This window comes from Corvus kubaryi, unplaced genomic scaffold (assembly GCF_017639235.1).
Source record: "Corvus kubaryi isolate FWS band 111438036 unplaced genomic scaffold, C.kubaryi_AGA036_p1.0 37300, whole genome shotgun sequence".
NCBI lineage: Eukaryota > Metazoa > Chordata > Aves > Passeriformes > Corvidae > Corvus > Corvus kubaryi.
The window spans coordinates 6,883,921-6,901,251 of NW_024581093.1; the positions used below are offsets into that span (position 1 = coordinate 6,883,921).

The 17,331-nt window shown below is 52.6% G+C and overlaps 1 protein-coding gene across 1 annotated transcript in view; it reads right to left on the reverse strand.

The window, feature by feature from the left end:
* Positions 1-6,257: 6,257 nt before the first annotated feature.
* Positions 6,258-17,331, reverse strand: part of CFDP1 (craniofacial development protein 1) — a 62,197-nt gene continuing 51,123 nt past the window's right edge. Inside the window, exons 6-7 of the mRNA XM_042027399.1 lie at positions 11,959-12,117; positions 6,258-6,998 (exon numbers count right to left, since the gene is read on the reverse strand). Of these exons, the coding sequence (XP_041883333.1) occupies positions 6,908-6,998; positions 11,959-12,117 (250 nt within the window). The 3' untranslated portion in view covers positions 6,258-6,907. The remainder of the gene's footprint in view (positions 6,999-11,958; positions 12,118-17,331) is intronic.

The window sequence follows — 17,331 nt, forward strand, 5'->3', positions numbered from 1 at the left end:
TTATAGCGCCGCGCGCGCCCGGCCCGGCCGCTCCGCCCGCCCCCATTGGCTGCGCCCGCCCGGGGGGCGGGGCCGGGGCGAGGGGCGGGAAAGGGGCGGGGCCGGGGCGGGGGGCGGGGCGGGCACGGGAGGGCGGGGGGGGCTGTGGCGGGCGGGCAGCGCGTGCGTGAGGGGCGTGGAACGGGTGTGGCACATGCCACGGGGGTGTGACACCTGCCACGGGGGTGTGACCGAGTGCGACAAAGGGTACGGGGTGTGGAACCGGCGTGCAACAGCTGTGTACGGAAGGGTGTGCAACAGGTGTTGTAGCGGGCCTGCACTTAGTGTGCAGCAAAGGCTCTATGGGTGTGTAATGGATGTGCAAGTGAAGGAAAAAGACTCTGCAATGGGTGTGTAATGAGCAAAGGGCATCAAAGGTTAATGGGCGGGTGTGCAATGGTTGTGCAATAAAGGGTAACAGGTAACTGGGGTGTTCTGGGGGGTGTGATGGGGATGGTGTGTAATGGCAGCGGGATGTAAGGGGCAGGGTAGCTGTAGGTGCAGTGGCTCGCATGGCACACCCTGGCACACATGGGACACCTGGCACACAGGGCACACCATAGTACCCGTGGCACACCACGGCTGGCTGCCTGGCCTGTTCCAACAGCCGGGCCACATGGCCCATGGGCGCCCCAACAGCCGGTAAGCCTGGGTTTGGCATCGCTGTATGCTGTGCCATGGTCCCTGCCATCATCTGCAGAGAGCTGGGAGCAAGCTGGGAGGGCAGCTGCAGCTGGGAGCTGTGGGAGGCACATGTGTGAGCTGCATGGGGGTACAGGACCTATGGACATGCACAGGCTGCACAGACACCTACGCTGCTCCCCAAGCGTGTGAGAGCTGGAGCACACAGGGAACCAAGGGAAGGGACACAAGTGGTGCCTGCAGCCAGTGGGCTCATGGGCAAATGGGCAGTGAGTGGGCCTGTGTGAGACCATGGGCCAGTGAGCGAGTGGTGCATGTGGAGACAGGCCAGGAACGTGCCCCTGACTGTGCACGTGCCTCCCGGGTGCAGTCCCCATCACAGCATTCTCTCTCACCCTCTGGGGTTACTTTCAGGTGACACCAGGGTATGGCGGCAGAGTTGAGGCCAGATTGCAAACACACGCCCTTCCCCAAAAAGCAGTACTTGAGCCACCACCACTGTCCCCAGCTTGGAGGCAAGTGTCCCTGTGTATCGCTGGCAGAAAGGGAAACTGAGGCACAGCTGTGGGTGGGAGACATCCGGTGGCAGGGACTGCGGTCGTGCCCACAAACCGCAGTTGCCCTGGCGGGCACAGCCTGAGGACTGTGGTTTCCTCTTGTTGGTGACAGTGGTGACAGTGCAGGCACTGAGCATCGTGGGCATCCTTGGGATGGGCTCCAAGCTCCCCAGCCTCTCTCCTGCCACTCTACAGCTGATCCCATGAAGCCACGTGTTTGCTTTGGAGACGCTGAGCCTGGTGTGGACCCACCAGGCCAGGGTCTCATGGGATCCCCGAGGTGTCCCCACGGTGAAGCTGCTACCACATGCCTTCAGGCAGGTGTTGAGGGGCCACAAGCTTCCGGACTTAAAAACAGTGGGGATTTCACTTTTCCCTCTCCCTGTGTTGATGCTCAGATCAAAGTGTTCACTGTCAAACTCAATCCCATTTTCAGTCCATCAGAGCCAAAAATCACCGCTTGCATCTGCTGAGCAGTCTGAGCTGGAAACAGCTCCTGCACATCCCTGCTTCCACAGCCAAGTGCCCATGGGGCGACAGGCACCAACAGGTCTCTCTTTGGCTTCTCCCACCTTTGAGAAAATGAAATGCCAAAGAGAAGATGAAAAGTGGAGCATTACAGGGGCCCTGCAGCACTGGGGATGCTCAGAGCTGAACTGGCTGCCGGAGCATCCCTGTACTGGTGCCAGTGGGGTGCGGTGAGGGTCCCACCAGTCCCATGCTGTGATTCTCTGCCAGCTCCAGTGGACACAGGGCTGGGTGTTTCGGGATGGATGGTCCTTGGGATGCAGGTTGCCCCAGCAACGGTTGCTATGGAAAACACTTGAGTGGCAAAATTTCCAGCTATATTCATGTGTCCGTCATTGTCTTCCGGAGAGTCCCTGGTGTATGGTGAGCCAGGCACGGCTGGCTCCGCATGGGCAGGCTGCTGCTGCGGCTGCAGGGGACTGGCTGTGCTGGGCCCAGCTTTTCCTGGCTTTTTGCAGCTTTTCTTGCTGGGTATGGTATGAGAAAGTGCAGGAAGACTCCAAAGTGAGATTTGGGGGAGCATAGTAGATGTACAATGGACAGGGTGAACAGGCTGTGCCGTGCCGTGCCGTATTAATTGGCTAGCTGCCAATTAACGTCCTCTTGGCCCAGCCATGTCCCAGCCATTGGATGAGATTCATTTTGGTGAATCAAATGCAGGGCACAGCTCTGGGACAGTGAGACATACCAGGAAATGGGCTGGCATTGGGATGTTTGCAGGGACCAGCAGCTTCGGCTGGGGCTTCCTGCTCCTGCCCACAGCCCTGCTAGGTCTGTGCTTCGGAAAGCCACTCCCCACCTCCTGGAGCAGCAATAGGATTACACGGGACTGAGTCTCCTAGCAATGAATGAGGAAATAAATCCTATAAGGCAGGACAGGATTTATTAGACTTCAATATTCTGGAAATAATGAGGACATTTCTCTTGGCTTGTAATATCACGGGACCCAACAGGATCACAACCAGGATTTATCCCCACGCTTCTCCATGGCACTGGGTCAGTTCTTAGCTGTGGAGAGAAGATGCTGGGGGAGGCTGCTTGCCTTTCCAAAGAGCAGGATGGCAGGGCACACCCTCATCTCCAGCAAAGCCAAGGCGGGCTGCAGGCTGCCCCAACAGTAGCAGCTCTGTTTGTGTCCCCATTCATCCCCTACTGAGGGCTGGCGCTGATCCTCGCCCCCGGCTGGGGCTCACTGCTGGGAGCGGGAAGAGCTGACAGCGGCAAGGGCCGGCTGTGCCATCATCATCAGCTGAGTTTCAAATGCCAGTGCCAGCACCCACCACCCACCAGCAAGGATGCCCCGGGCTTGGGGACCCTCAAATGGGGTGGAAGACCCATGGGCTACTCCATTACTCCCCATTAGTTTTGAGCATGCTGCAAACAGAATCCCTCTGTGCTGCTGGGTGAGACATTGCTGTGAAGGAAAGAGGTGGGAAGAGGCTGAAAACAACATCTTGGAAAAGAGGATGTGATGCTGCCAGCATCACCTTCCAGGCACCACCTCTGCCCCTTGGGAAATTGCTGCCCTGGCTGTGGGCAGATGCTCCTAGGGACAGCTCCACAGTCTGGTCCCTCCTTCTCCCAGCTGCCATGCTTTGCCCCATGGCAGCTCTGTCCATGAAACCTGTTGTGGTCCTTGGGACAGTCTGGGGCTATGGGACGCACCCCCAGGCAGCCAGCATTCAATCTCCTCCCATGTGAAGAGCCAACATTTATTCCCACATCCCTTTCACTGAAGCAGTGTTAAATGCAGTGTTACCTCCCTGTCGTGATTCCTGTGGCCCTGTAATTGCCCCTGCAAACCCCAGCAGATCAGTAAAGCTGAGCCTGTGGGTGTGGGTTGGACACAGCTGGTTTTACCATGGCCTCAGCACACGGACACCACGGCAGAAGCCCCGACCATCAGGACACACAGACACAATCGGAGCCTTGTTTGGGGCTCAGCTGCACAAGGGGCCCCTTCAGGCAGCCAGGGAAGGGGGAGCTCCTTGGGGCGAAGTGATGCTCTGGCCATGAGGGACTCCTTATAGGGTCAAAATTACCCCAAGCAAATGCCCAGGGCAGGTCCCAACCCCATGGATAACATGAGCTTCTCAGAGAAGACAGCTCAAGGTGGGAATGTCTCAAAAGATGGACCCACATCTCCTGAGAACATTGCTCCTCACAGAAAGTGCAGGGCTGCTGGGGACATCAAGGGCTGGTGGGGACACTGAGGGCTGGTGGATCCTGGGGCCACCCCCCTTCGTGGGAAGTTGACTGGGCAATGGAAATAGCAAGCAAAGAGGGGTTTTGGTTGGGGTTTTTTTTCCCTTCTGAAGCAGCCAAGCTGTGTTTTCTGGAGACCTGTAAATCACTCCTCGTCTTCAGGAAAGAAAGGCGAGGAATACATGATCCAACCAAGCAAAAACGCAGGACGCTTGGGAGCATGGAGGAAGTCAGGAATCAGCCCAAGCTGGAGGCTGCCTCCCGGCTGTCCCACCAAGCCTGTCCCAGCTTGCTGGGCCAGGAGCTGGCACTGTAGCCCAGCATCCTCAAGCTGAGCTGGGCACACCACGCTGCCACGAGCTGGGGAGCCCAGCAGAGAGGGGAGTTGAGGCTCTCAGCCACTGCCTTAAACTGCACTTTTCCAGCAGGTCAGGTCGCTTCCAAGATTTCAAGATTTTCCACATTTACTCAGCTGAAGAGAAGAAAAAACTCCAGAAGAGAGGCTGGAGGGTTTGCGGAGAACATAGCTAGGGCTGGCAGGCAGGATCCCATAAACTGAGGGTCATCAATTCTCCCAGTTCACCAGCGTGCCAGGGGAGGCTGTGCTGGCCACATCCCTCTAACACACTGTTAGCGTGCATGTGAATCCAAAGCCACCCCTAAGCCATCCAGAGCCATATGCAGCTGCAGGACTCACTACGGACACAGCCTGGAGCTCTTTAATGCTTTTAAAAACAAGGCTGGGTTTGGTGCCTCTGGCCTTTGGGATCTCCAAGGGTACTTGTTGCATCTCCATTCTACTCTTGCTCATAATACAATGCACAGAATTATTTTCCATTTCTTACCTACTTGGTGCTGCCGAGCTGCTGGAGCAGAAAGGGCCCTAGAATGCAGCACGGATACTCACTCTGTGGCAAAGGTTTTGGTTGTCAGCCCCCAAAAGCCAGATGCCACGGGGACCCAGCTTCTGCAAGGGTGACCCTTCCTGCCTCTGTCCAGCATCAGGGTCATGGGGGACACAGGGCAGAGAAGTTCCCAAATATTCCCTCCTCTCCTCTCAGCAACAGAAGAGCAAAAGGCAAATAATTTCCCTGGCTGCCTGCTCAGCACTCACAGCAGGCCCAGCCCTGCTTGTGGCTGCCTTGGCATCTCACCATCTTCGGGGATCTGCAGCAAAACAAGCCTGGGCTGCCTTGGGGTCCCTGTTGGGAGGGACCCTGTAAGGAGGGCAGGACAGCACATAAGGAGAGAAGGTGCTGGAAATGGTCCAGCACTACCATTCGGAGCAGGAGAGCAACCCAACTACTGCAGCAGCATCTGCCTCGCTCTACTGAGGTCCAGCCAGGGCCACTCACTGACACTCAGGAGCCCCAAGCTGAGATACCCCCACAAAAGTTCCCAGCACAGAGATTCTGGTTGTTTTTGCAACCTAAGCCAGAGCAGCAACTGGCTTGAAAGTGTTTGGAGATGAAAACATGCCATCACTCTGTTGTTTTGTTTCTGTCCAATTTCAGGCTTGTTTCAGCAGGTCCATTACAGCTGATTCTGTACAGAACAGGGTGCCAAAGGCTGCAACTCCCCTGAGCACGTGGTGTTTTTTCTTGTCTATCCTGCAGCATGGCCACAGAGCAGGGGCTGACTCAGCAGTGGACACATGAGCCCAAGGCTCAGACCGTGCTCAGAGCTGCAGGCAAGGGGCCATCGGCAGCGACGGCATCGCTCGCCCGGTGGGCAGGAAGGATGGGGCTTGTGCTGCTCTCCCCCGGCACAGCACCAGCGTGGGCTGCCCCACCAAGCAAGCCCAGAGCATCCTGGGGGGAAATGCTGGTGAGTACCTCCATTGCAAGGATGTGCACAGGCCAGACATTGGGAGCTGCCCAACTCCACCAGAGCCAGGCCAGCAGGGATGGCCAGGATGATGGTGCGTTGCTGGTCTCCTGCTCCGGCTGCTCGTTCCACACCCAGAAGCCTTGGCCTGCCCTTCCAGGCAGCTGCACTTAGTCCCTGCGTGGCCATGCTTTGGATGGGTTTCATTACTCCTGCAGCACTGCTACAGGACTACTGACCTTGTCACCCTCAATTCTGGATTTCATTGCACCTCCAGCCCCAGTACTGAGGAGGGAAAAGTGATTCAAGCACTTACTCTGACCCCCAGGCTGCTATCAGGGCACACACTGGGCACCTCTGAGAGAGGTTTTTATGACTGCAGACACTCCTTACTCTACGTGATCCTTAATTTCTTTGTCCTCTGCTTCCCACACAAACCACACTGCCAGCATGCAAGAGTGTTGGGATGGAATACTTTATTCACGTGAACACTCAGATCCTGGCCCTTCCTGCCTGCTGCAGCTGCTCCCATCTTCTTGACAGCGTGAACAAGGAAGGATTTCTTCACCAGCTTGCTTAACCCCCCCCAGCATCATCAGACCCCACAAACAAGTACAGACAGTTTGGCTTTGTCTGGACAGGAGCAGAAGGCGGAGGGGCAGGGAGTGCTGCGGGGCTGGCAGAGCAGGGAGAAGGGCTCCAGCCCACAGCTTGCGTATGCACTGCAGCCATGAAACCTTCCTGCAGCCCCACTCTCACCACCAAACATGCCAGTACTCTCCCAGCCTTGGTGGTTCCTCCTGCTGCCAGAAGCACCTGGGATTGGTAAAGGATGGGTGCCACCACCTCTTCTCCTTGGAAAGTTGTTGCCAGAATTACACCAGTGTCTTCTATCACCTGCTGGGCCATTTAACCCTCAAAGTGCCCCCATTGACAAATACCCTCCCCAAACTATTACAGTAAAAGGAAAACCCTGTATATTGAGACATACAGGCTGAGTCTTGGGTAGAGAACAGTTTCTGTGCTTGGTGGTCGTTGGTGGCTGGCAGCCCCCAGCCAGCCCTGGGGCACAGAAGGGGGCAGGATCCCCCACGGCCACCCCTGGCACGTCAGGGCTTCATCCTGCTCAGTCTGATGTCACGTTCGATTTCGAACTGCCTGTGATCCACGCGCTCCAGGAATGCTTTCCTCTCGATGTACCTGCAGGGAGGCAGAGGCAGAGGCTGTGAGCAGTGCCCGTGGCAGCCTGTGTGGCTCCCACCCTGGGGCAAACCCCACCCAAAGGGACAAGCAGAGAGGGAAACCACCATCTGCCTCCTTCCCTCTCTTTCCATGAACTGATCACTTCACTGAACATCTCCTATGGACACCAAAACTGCTCTATGGCCTGCTGGCTGTCATCTGGGGGACTCCCAGAGGTCTGGTGGTTCCACAGGCTAGAGAACTGAACTGGCTGATTCTGGTTCCAGCTCTTCTCCTACAGCTGAGAAATGTCCTCCACAGACACCTTGAAGGGGATCAGAGTAGGCCTTTGCACCACCCAGCAAACCATCTCAAATCCAACCACAACCCTCAATACAAGCTCACAGGCCCATGATAAAAGCCAGGAACAGACACATGGAGCAATAGGGATGCAAAAAGCATCACCCAGCAAGCCTGCAGCAGCTCAGGGATGCAGGCCAGGGGCTTCCCAGCCACAGACCAGCTCCTAACCACCACTGAGTATTTAGTGCTGCCCTTCAGCACAGCACCTGAGTGCTGCGAGGAAGAAGGCACGCCTGCGCCTGGAAAAGCACCTTGCTGCTCATTAATGGCATGCAGCTGAAATTTTAATGTATTTTGCTGCAAACCCTTGCCACAGACAGCCCGGGGCTGTGCTACTAATTAACCTACAGAGGGAGTGAAATTGCAATTCAAAACAGGAGCTGTAATTGAATCATCACAATTGTTCTGCATTTGTTCCAGGGTGGCAAACACTGGACTGCCATCACAAGGTCATTAAACTTGTGTGCAAGATGCACAGGGAACCACTGAATTTGGCTGTTCTGTCAGTCACTGCTTTTCCTGCTCACCAGGAGCAAGACCAAAGCCTAAGGGAAGATGAGCATTTCAGGCTCTGTGGGTTTTCCAGGCTGCTGGGTGGCTGGCAGTGTGCATGAAGGTGCCCAAGAACTGCACAGAAAGGTTGAAGGTCTCTCCTATCAGTGGTCTCTCTGAGACAGATGGACATTTGGTGATGAGGTCCCTGCAAGGTCAGGCTGGATGGGCCTCTAAGCAATCTGATCTAGATAAAGAATCTCTGCTCACTGCTGGGGGTTGGATTAGTTGGCCCTTAAAAGCCCCTTCCAACATGAACCATTCTGTGATTCTGCAATTCTTTATGCTACAACTACTGAACCAGTACTGAATGTGTTCCCAGTAGGGAGCATTTGCCCTTGCTGCAAGGGACAGCCCTGACACTCCTGCCCATCCAGTCATCATTGGAAATGAATTAATCCAGATTCTTTTCAGCAAGTGATTCCCCCAAGCGAGTGAACGGCCCTATGCATCGCTGCTGCCACCCCCTTCCCATCGCAGCTCCAGCCCGTCTCGTGCTGACACAACTGGGTCAGCTCATCTCTGCTGACTGTGAGGGGCAGGGACCAGCATGGCACAATGTAGGCAAAGAGCTCGCTGGGAGGAGGTATTTTTGTGGCCCCTGCCCCTCACCGTTGGAGAAGGGTTGTGCAGAGGCCCCCTCCCCACACTGGTTCAGGAAAGGCAGGCAGGGGAGTGTCGCTTCCCTTTATCCCTGCAAGCAGGGAGGCGACCGGCTCCTAGGGCTGGGCTCGGAGAGGCCACAGGAAGGAAGCTGAGGGGTCATGCTGTATGTGCTCAGTGTCATACTGCTGGGTGTGTGGCTTTTCTCCCCCTCCACTGCTAAACACCAACCACAACCCCAGCTGGGAAGACAAGGACAGGAATTACTGATGTTCATCTGGGAACAACCCAATGGCCTGGGCAGTGACAGCCCAACCTACTGAATCTGAAGCTCCTTTGGCCCCTCTGCGACACCCATCTATCAACCTCAGCAAGGAGTCAGTCTCTTCCTCCTCCTCTTCCTCCCTGACTTCTGTGCCTCTCTGGTGGGCAGGGCCTGGCTCCTGGGGGATCGATATGGATCATGAACCAGGAATGCGGTCTCACAGCTGCAGCCAGCAGCGCTGCATGGAGGAGGAACCGCGACGTCATCCCATGGTGTTGTCCTTGGCTGGCCACAGCAAAGAGCTGTAGGTGACAGAGCAGACCTCCCAGGCACTACCTGTGCATACACTGGGGCTTGTGGGGCCTGGCCGGCTTGTGCTGCAGGCACACAGGGGCTGGAGGTACAGATGCAAGCTGCAGGGTCGGCACAAGCCCCTCTGTGCTCTGAAGCCTGTGCTGGAGCTGCAGCTCTCTTTGTGCTCAGCCAGCTCTGTGCAGCCGACAGCAAGGCACCACCCAACATGGTGCAAAGTGCGTGAGCGAGGCACAAACATCCGTCCTGAGCTTGTCTAAACAACCTTTGCTACCTGAATCAATACCTTCCTGTAAATTATCAACCTGCCTGGAAACAGGGCAGCTGTGATCCATGGCAGAGCAAAGTAAATCCATTGGGAGCAAGGCTGTCTCTGCTAACAAGGGCAGCTGCAAGCTGCTCTGGGGAGGGTCTCAGTGGTGCTGCCTGTCCCCTGTCAGTCACCATCAGTCACCCGGTGCAGGAGTGCACGGGGCCGGCTGCTCCCCCATGGGGCTGCCCTACAAAGGTGGCCCAATTAAGAGGCCACTACACATTTCCATTTATAAAGCACATCAGAGAGATGAACAGCAAAGGGGATAGCTGCCTCTGCTCCTTACTCCAGCCACTCCTGTCAAATCCAGGACAGGCCCTCAGGACCTGAACAGCCAGGCTGTAAAAGCCCAGATTCTACTCCTAAGGAAATGCAAATCACTAGATGGGGGCTGGTAGTACAAGGGGTGGAAAACCAGGCAAGGGACAATAGAGCCATTGGGCAGCACATGTCCCCTCTGTCTTGGAAATTCTAGGCCCAGGCTGTGGCTGGCTGATAACTAGCACTGGCAGCAGAAAGATGCCACAGCCCCACTGCTCCACTGATTGCCAGTGTTCTGGCCAAGCATGTGCAGCTGCTGGAGAAGGGCCAGGGAGGTATGAGGAGCTCTGGGCTGGAGCAACTTCTACAGGGTTAGCACAAAAAAGAAGTTTAGCCTGTCTTTGCTCCTGAGCAAAACGTAAAGCTTCCTGCCTTCCTTGAGACACACATGGACCATCTCTGTAAGTGCACAGGATGTGTGGCATCAAGCAAACATCTCCAGGAGTGGGCTGTAGCTTTCCTTGTCAGGCAGACATTTACAGTCACACAGCAGAACACATGGGGAGCAGAGGTTTCTAACAGCACCAGGGATTAAAGGCAGTGGCCTGCTCTCGCCTGCCTGGGTTGAAGGGTTAACAACAGCTCATTACAATTTTTATAGAGATGTGTAAATGATTGCCCACTGAAGGGTGAGCACGGCTGACATTATTAAAGGAGAAGAGGCAGCTGCAGAAGGCACAACAGGCTCCTGTGAAATGACCTGAGGCTGGCAGCAGCTGTGTCTGTGTGACCTGCCCCCCAGGCGGGCTGGCTGCTCTGTGACGATACTGCACCCTTAACACTGAGGTGGCCTGTAAGCAGAAATGCAATGGACTGTGCCTCCATTGGTGCTCCTCCCTTCTCCCTTTACCTTGAAGGTGAAAGTAATTCCTAGTGAGGAGATACTCCGTTGATCCCCTCACACTACATGCCTGACTAGTATAAACATATTTGTAAGGAGCATCTGAAGTTATCCTGGCATTATGTTCCTCATTTGTTTAATGACAAAAACTGCTTGCCAAGAGCTCAGCAGATTTTCTATCCTGGGATGTGACAGGCAGCAAAACCCAAAGCTGTCCAAGATTAAAGATGCTCTTAAAATTGCTGCTCTGCTTTGCTCATCTTTTCCATGTGCTGATCCCTTCTTTAGCCTTCAAGGACCATTACGTGAATCTGCAGAAAGGTTTGCCATGCATGAAGAGCAAGCTGTCCTGCTTGAATGGGGTGGGAAAGGAAACAGCACTGGCAAAGAACAGTTGACATACTGGGTTTGGGCACACAAGAGATGACAGGAAACACTGCTCTGCCACACCTGTATGTGGTGTAAATCATTCACCTCCTTGGACTTCAGGGATCTTGGAGGAACAGCTGCCCCTCTCCAGCACTCCAACTGAATTGCTCTACTTGTTCAAGGGCATGGAACCAGAAACAGGGGAGATCTGATAGAGAAGGTGTGTTGTGGAAGGGTGCAAGACCAAACTGAAAGTATCTATTTGACAGTTATAAAATACCTGTTTAAAATAGAAAAACCAATCTGTTGGAATGCAGAAGCTCTGAGTTTTTCCTGTGGAGTAGAAGAACAGCTTATAATAAAATATACATTTTACGAGCTGTCCACTAAGCTGGTTATGTTTTCCCAGAGCTTAGCAAAGCATTTGTACTGGAAATGCCACTTCTGATCTCATTATCACTCCCCGCAGTGCATGTTATTAACTTTCTCTTTTATTTACAGCACTGCCATTTACTTTTATGATACTTCCATTAACTTCATTGGAGTGAACATTGCTTGATGCACACAACCAACGCCCAGCGCTGCCATAATCCTTAATGCACCTTGCCAGCTGTTCTGGGCTTACATAAATCTTTATGCGGGAGGAGGGAGGACAGATGCAGCTGAAATGCATCATTTGAAGAACAGAATAAAAACCTCCCAAATTCAAAAAAGAAAACAGGACAAAGGCAATAGTGTTTCCTCATGGGGCGGCTGCATTAGACTGGTTCATGCTCTGTGCCACAAGCAGAAGACATGATAAAGCCAGACATTGGCTAGACTTAGAGAACTCACAAGGTTGTTAGCAGAGAGTGATAGGTGTTTGCAGACTTACCTGTCTCCCTGTGATGCTTACAGCAGCTACTGGCTTTATGTATCCCTAGAATAAACCCTTAAGAAATTCCATGGGTTTTTGAACTCTGTAGCCAGCAATGGGCTTCCCACATATAAAGGAAGTGGTGGGAAATCCTGGACTACTATTAGGTAAAGTCCCTCTTACCCGTCTTTCCCTCGGTTATGGATTGCCAGCTCCTCCACAATCCCCTCCTCCTCCTTGAAGTTCTCCCAGTCCAGTTTAGATTTCTCCAGTGTGCTCATCTTCTGCTTTTTGGCACCAATTTTCCCCAGGAGGCTACTCATACCGCTTGGCCTCTTCACCCTGACAGAGATTAGGGAGCAAATGTTGGTTAAATTCAGCGAGATGGCAATAAAAAACAGAGATGAGAAACGTCATGGGCGAGAGTGGTGGCCTCGGTGGTGGTGAGCCACCGCCACCAAACAGGGGGCCATCAACCCCAGGCAGCCTGCAGGCGGCAAGGTCACGTTTCCTGCAGATCCTGCTCTGCCGTTCCCCTGGAAGCAGCAGAGTTCATTACACACATATCTCAAGTGCTCGGTTTTTGTGAAAGGGCTTTTTCATTTATCTTCTTAAGGGAACAGAGAGCTTTCAGGCCAAAAGAGATCATTAAATCATCTAGTTTGACCCCTTGTATATACCAGGCCAAGCCATTCCACTGATCACCTCTGTGCTAAGTCTGGTTCTTTGTCTTCAGTTAAAGTGTTGTTTTCTGGAAGGCATCCAGCCTCAGTGCGTCACCACTGCTGACAACACATCTAGGAATTAACCATTTCATTGGTATTAATGCTTGATTTTCTCTAGCTTTAGGTTCTGGTTGCTGCTGCTTATTCTAAATCCAAGAACGTTTTGGTCTCCAGGGAAGTCTCATTAGTGACGTACTTGTCCACCACTAATGAACCCACATCTGAATTATTTTTATGCAAACAGATAGAGCTCCTTATGCCTCTCATTGAAATGCATTTTGTCCCAGACCATACGTCACTTCTAAGGTTTAGTCCCCCTGCTCATGTTTCAGTGCTGTCTGAAGATGGTAGCACAGAATTGCCTGTAGCCCCCACCCTTCTCCTGATCTGTTTCTGTCCAAGCATCACCTAAATCCTCTTAGCTGCACACTGAATCCCAGTGCATGTGCACTGTGATCCCATACTGTCTCCCGGGTCCCTGTTTGGCAGGAAGACCCCTTGGTCTTTCATCTCCTTGTTCTTAGAGAAGTGAAATCCCACCCGCGTGGTGGGGCCCCCTAATCTCCCCTTTATGCTGGGAAATGCATACACAGGGACTCAGGTCAGCCGGGTTGCCCTCCAAGGAAGACAATTCTCAGGGATAGGAACCCGTAAAACAAACTTGTATTAACCCTTCTTAAACCCCCCCAGGAATGGGGGGCAAACAGCATCCCATTGAACTCGTGTTTACACACATTCCAGAGATAACTTCAGGTCTGCAGGGCCTTTGCCTCTGCAAGAAGCCAGAGAGGAAATGATTCTCGTTCCTGAGAGATGAAGGAATTTGGGAAGGGGGGCCCAAGGAAGGCAGCCAGGTGAGCATGGCAAATTGCTCTCCATCAGTGCTCTCTGAGCACACTCCTGCCCAGGGTTAGCCGTTCTTGGGAACGTATCCAAAGTTGTCCTTATCGGATAATTAGCATGGTTTATGCTTCCGTAATTTGCAAGCCTCTAAAGGAAAATAATTCTGCAGTTTATATGGAATTAAATCAAAGAAAATGACAACTCTGTAAGCCTCAGCCAGAAGACTCTCAGTGAAAGAATGACAGGCTAGAGTCACTTGGGGTTGCAGCTTCCTGACATAGATATATTTGGGATTAAGGACATCTTGGCAGGCTCCATAGCAACTGGACAAGGCTGCCTGCCCCTCCTCAATACTAGCCAGAGGAGCAGAAACGTCCTAGGACCTGGCCCTTTTATTTCCTTCAGTCCCTGCCCACAGCTGGAGCACCAGCCAACAGCCAGCAGTTTTTCACTCTGCAGGTACACAGAACAAGCTGGATGCTCTCTGATTCACCTTTATCCCCAAACATCTCATCAACATGTCTAGAGCCCTTCACACCATGATCACACAATAAAACCTTGATCCTTGCTCAGCCCCCAATTCTCCCTTACTTTTCAAGGCATGATGGCTCTAGGTATCCTTACCTGCAGGTAGCAGGAAAGTGGTGTAAGGGGGCAAAATGGGCAAAGATGTTCTCAGCACAAGATAAAATTGGAGAAACTTGGTTCCCACATTTGGCTATCCAGGACTATACAAGCCTTGCTCAACCACCAAACCCAGTATCAGATGCGTGTTCAAGATGTAAGGGAGTCAGAGGAGAGGAGATATGACAAAGAATAAGGACAAACCAAATAAAATGTTGGGCAAGCATCCCCCATGGCACGCCCTGCTGCGCAGCTGCCTGGAAAGCAGAGCCTGGTGGTCGTGCACAGCAGTTCCTTAGGCTGCACTGGGAGGCCTTAAAGATGCCCTGAAACAGATCTAGGGAAGTGCCATGGCTGATCCAGCTGGCAAAGCTCCTCTGCCCCAAGCCTGGCAGGCAGAAGGTGTTTAAATTAACACAAGGTATTCAGTAACACATTTCTCTGAATACACTTAACTTTCCAGACACACTTGGGCTTAAGATTTTCCTACCTTTGAAGTGGGAAAAGCAGGGATGTAGAAATGAAGGGTGTTGTCCCTTGTCCCTAGATTTCTCCTAAATATTTTTTTGGGGCAAAAAAAAAAAGTTTTTTGGCCAATTACCCAAGAACCATCGCACCCATCCAAGGGCACCCACAGCTCATCTGCATCCACTGACCTTTCTGTGGGTGGAAGCCCACAGCCACTGTCAGTTGAAATACAGACAGGTCTGACTGCAAAGGACACAGCACACACCTGGAAAAATCCAACTGAAAGTTCTGGGATTTTTCCTGGCCGTCAGAGGAATCCCTGCCCTGCAGAGTGACAAGCAGGCTCAGGGGCAGGCTCACACATGCTGAGACTGATGCCTTTTTGGGTGAACCTTGAGCTGTTGGCTGCTGCCAGGGAAGAGCTGAGCTGGGACAGGGCTCAATCAGCCAAGCTGGGCTGCCGAACACGTCTCTGCATGAAACACAGACTGGGATGGGCTAACAGGCCACTGCTGTCCCCAAACCACAGTGGAGGATAGATGGGAGGGAAGGGAGCCAAAGGCAAGATGATTCATGGCCAGAGGTAGAAGAAGAGGTGGTGCCGGCTTCAGGGAGCAGGAGCTGCAAACTAGATGAGGGCTGCTCATCATGTATCTTTTCTCCCATGGCAATTCCTGGCACACATCCATCTGTAATGGTGCTCAAGGCCTCTGTATGTCCTCTTGGCCGTGGATCTCAGGAATATAGCTTAAAACACACCACTCACCCTGCGTTTGAAGCTACAGGGTCTGGGCTATGATATGATCCTCCATCAAGAGCATCCACATAATCACAAGAATACTCACAAGTCAACAGTTCCTTCAAGGCAAGGGAACCTCACAAAAAAGGGCAGGCTATGTTGCACCCTTGTGTTGATGACTACTCCAGAAATATTATTATGCAATGTCAGCCCCATGCTGGAAACTGGCTCTGGGCTGGATAGCCTGGTTCTGCTCCTGTCCAGACAATTCTGTGCTGCTGCAGCAGGACCAAGCTTGGGCCAGGCAAGGGGGCCAGGCACAGGCTGAAGGGACATGTTTGAGTCTGCTGCTGAGTCTTCACTCCATGCTGAGCCTTTTATCACCCTGAATAAATCCAGCAAACCTGGGGGTGGGAATTCCTATGCTTGTGCCAAAATGAAGCAAATGAGAAACATTAAAGTCCAATTAAAAACTTGCTTGGCCTTAAATGCCTCATCTGTTTAAAAAGCAAGTAAAGGGGCCTGATTAATTGCATTCAGTGCCAACAAGAGGAATTATTACCCTTTTTGTACTCATTAAGGGTATCTGCTGTGGCATCTTTAATCACTAAGGCATTTAAAAGAGAGAAAGTAATTTGCTAAGACATAATGGATTCCAGGGATGAGGATCAGGACAATCGCCTATTTAGGACACAAAGACATGCTCTGAATTTTCACAATTAAAAAGCACAGCCAAAGTCTGCCCCTGAACCAGCAAAAAAAAGTGCTGGGGAGCTCTGCCTTGGTGGGGGGGATTCCCCTGCACCATCTAATGTTGTCAGGACAAGGACTGTGCCTATGCCTCATCTGGCGTGGTCGTACACAGGGACAAGCAGCAAGCCATGGGGTCCCTTGCTGTCCCACCACAGGTGAACACGCTCTGTATCCCTGTCCTTAACAATGAGGCTTCCCCCCACATTTTGGTGCAAGTCTGCAGCCTGACCAGGAGCTTGGAGAATTGCTGCTATACCAGTGATGAAGTGTCACTGCCACATGTAATCCCTGATGGCTTGTACCACAAAGGTCAGCAGCGTCTGGGAAATGCCTATCTGCTTAAAAGAGGTGGACTTCACCACAAGCTTTAGAAAATAATATTCCAGCAATTGGGAACACGGCTACAAAGGTCTCATAGTGCATCCCACCAGCCAAAGCAAGATGGCTTTCCTCTCCCACTCACCCAGAGACGGGTGCTCTGAAGGTCTCCTGACACCAATCCCACATGCATCAAAGCTTCAGTACTTCATCAGCCTTTCACTTATGTAAGTCTTCCCCAATGACTAGATTTCTTTGCTCAGCCTATGACTTGATATCTTCTTCCTAGTAGCTACTTAAGAACAGATCATTCCCTCACTTTTTTGCAGCAGCTTTTTATGTCTTTGAAAGCTTTTCATATTGCTCCCCCTCCAGCTTGCTCTTTCCTAGACTAAACAATCCCAGGTCCTTTCAAGCTTTTCTCATTCCTCGTGGTTTCCAGCCCTCTGACTGCTCTCACTGCTCTCCATCGACTCTCAGCTATTGGCCCATATACTCCCCAAACGCAGCATCCAAAATGGGAATAGCATGAGTGACGGATTTACCAGCACCGGGAGCGGGGGAATGCTTCAGATGCCTTGGGAAGCACGCAGCTCCTTACATGGCCCCCTATGACGTGTGCCTTTTTCACAACCATGTGACAGCAGTGACTCATGTTGAACCTGTGATTCACCAAGATATCTGTCTGCTCCACTGGTGCCAAGCCACTTCCTTCCTCCATCCATGCAGAACATTCCTGCTATCCAAAGGCAGAGCTCTGTGCTGCTCCTCCTGTTTGCCCTCACATTTCCCTTGACACAGCAGATCTCGGATGTCTTTGCAAATCAGCCTCTCCGATCCACAACAGCCATGCTGCAGCTGTTGAAGAGGAACACACTAGGGAAAGTACCTCCTGCCTTTGTGAAATACCTATGGAGACTATTTAGCAGCTGAACCAGCACCAGTTGCACAAAGAAGATCAAGGTGACTGGCCAGAAGCAGGCAGGGACCAGCAGGGTCTGACTGCAGGAGCTGACAGATCACATCCAACACCAATGAACAAACTGAGCCCAAAGGACACTTAATGTTGGCCAAGGAGCCAGCAGC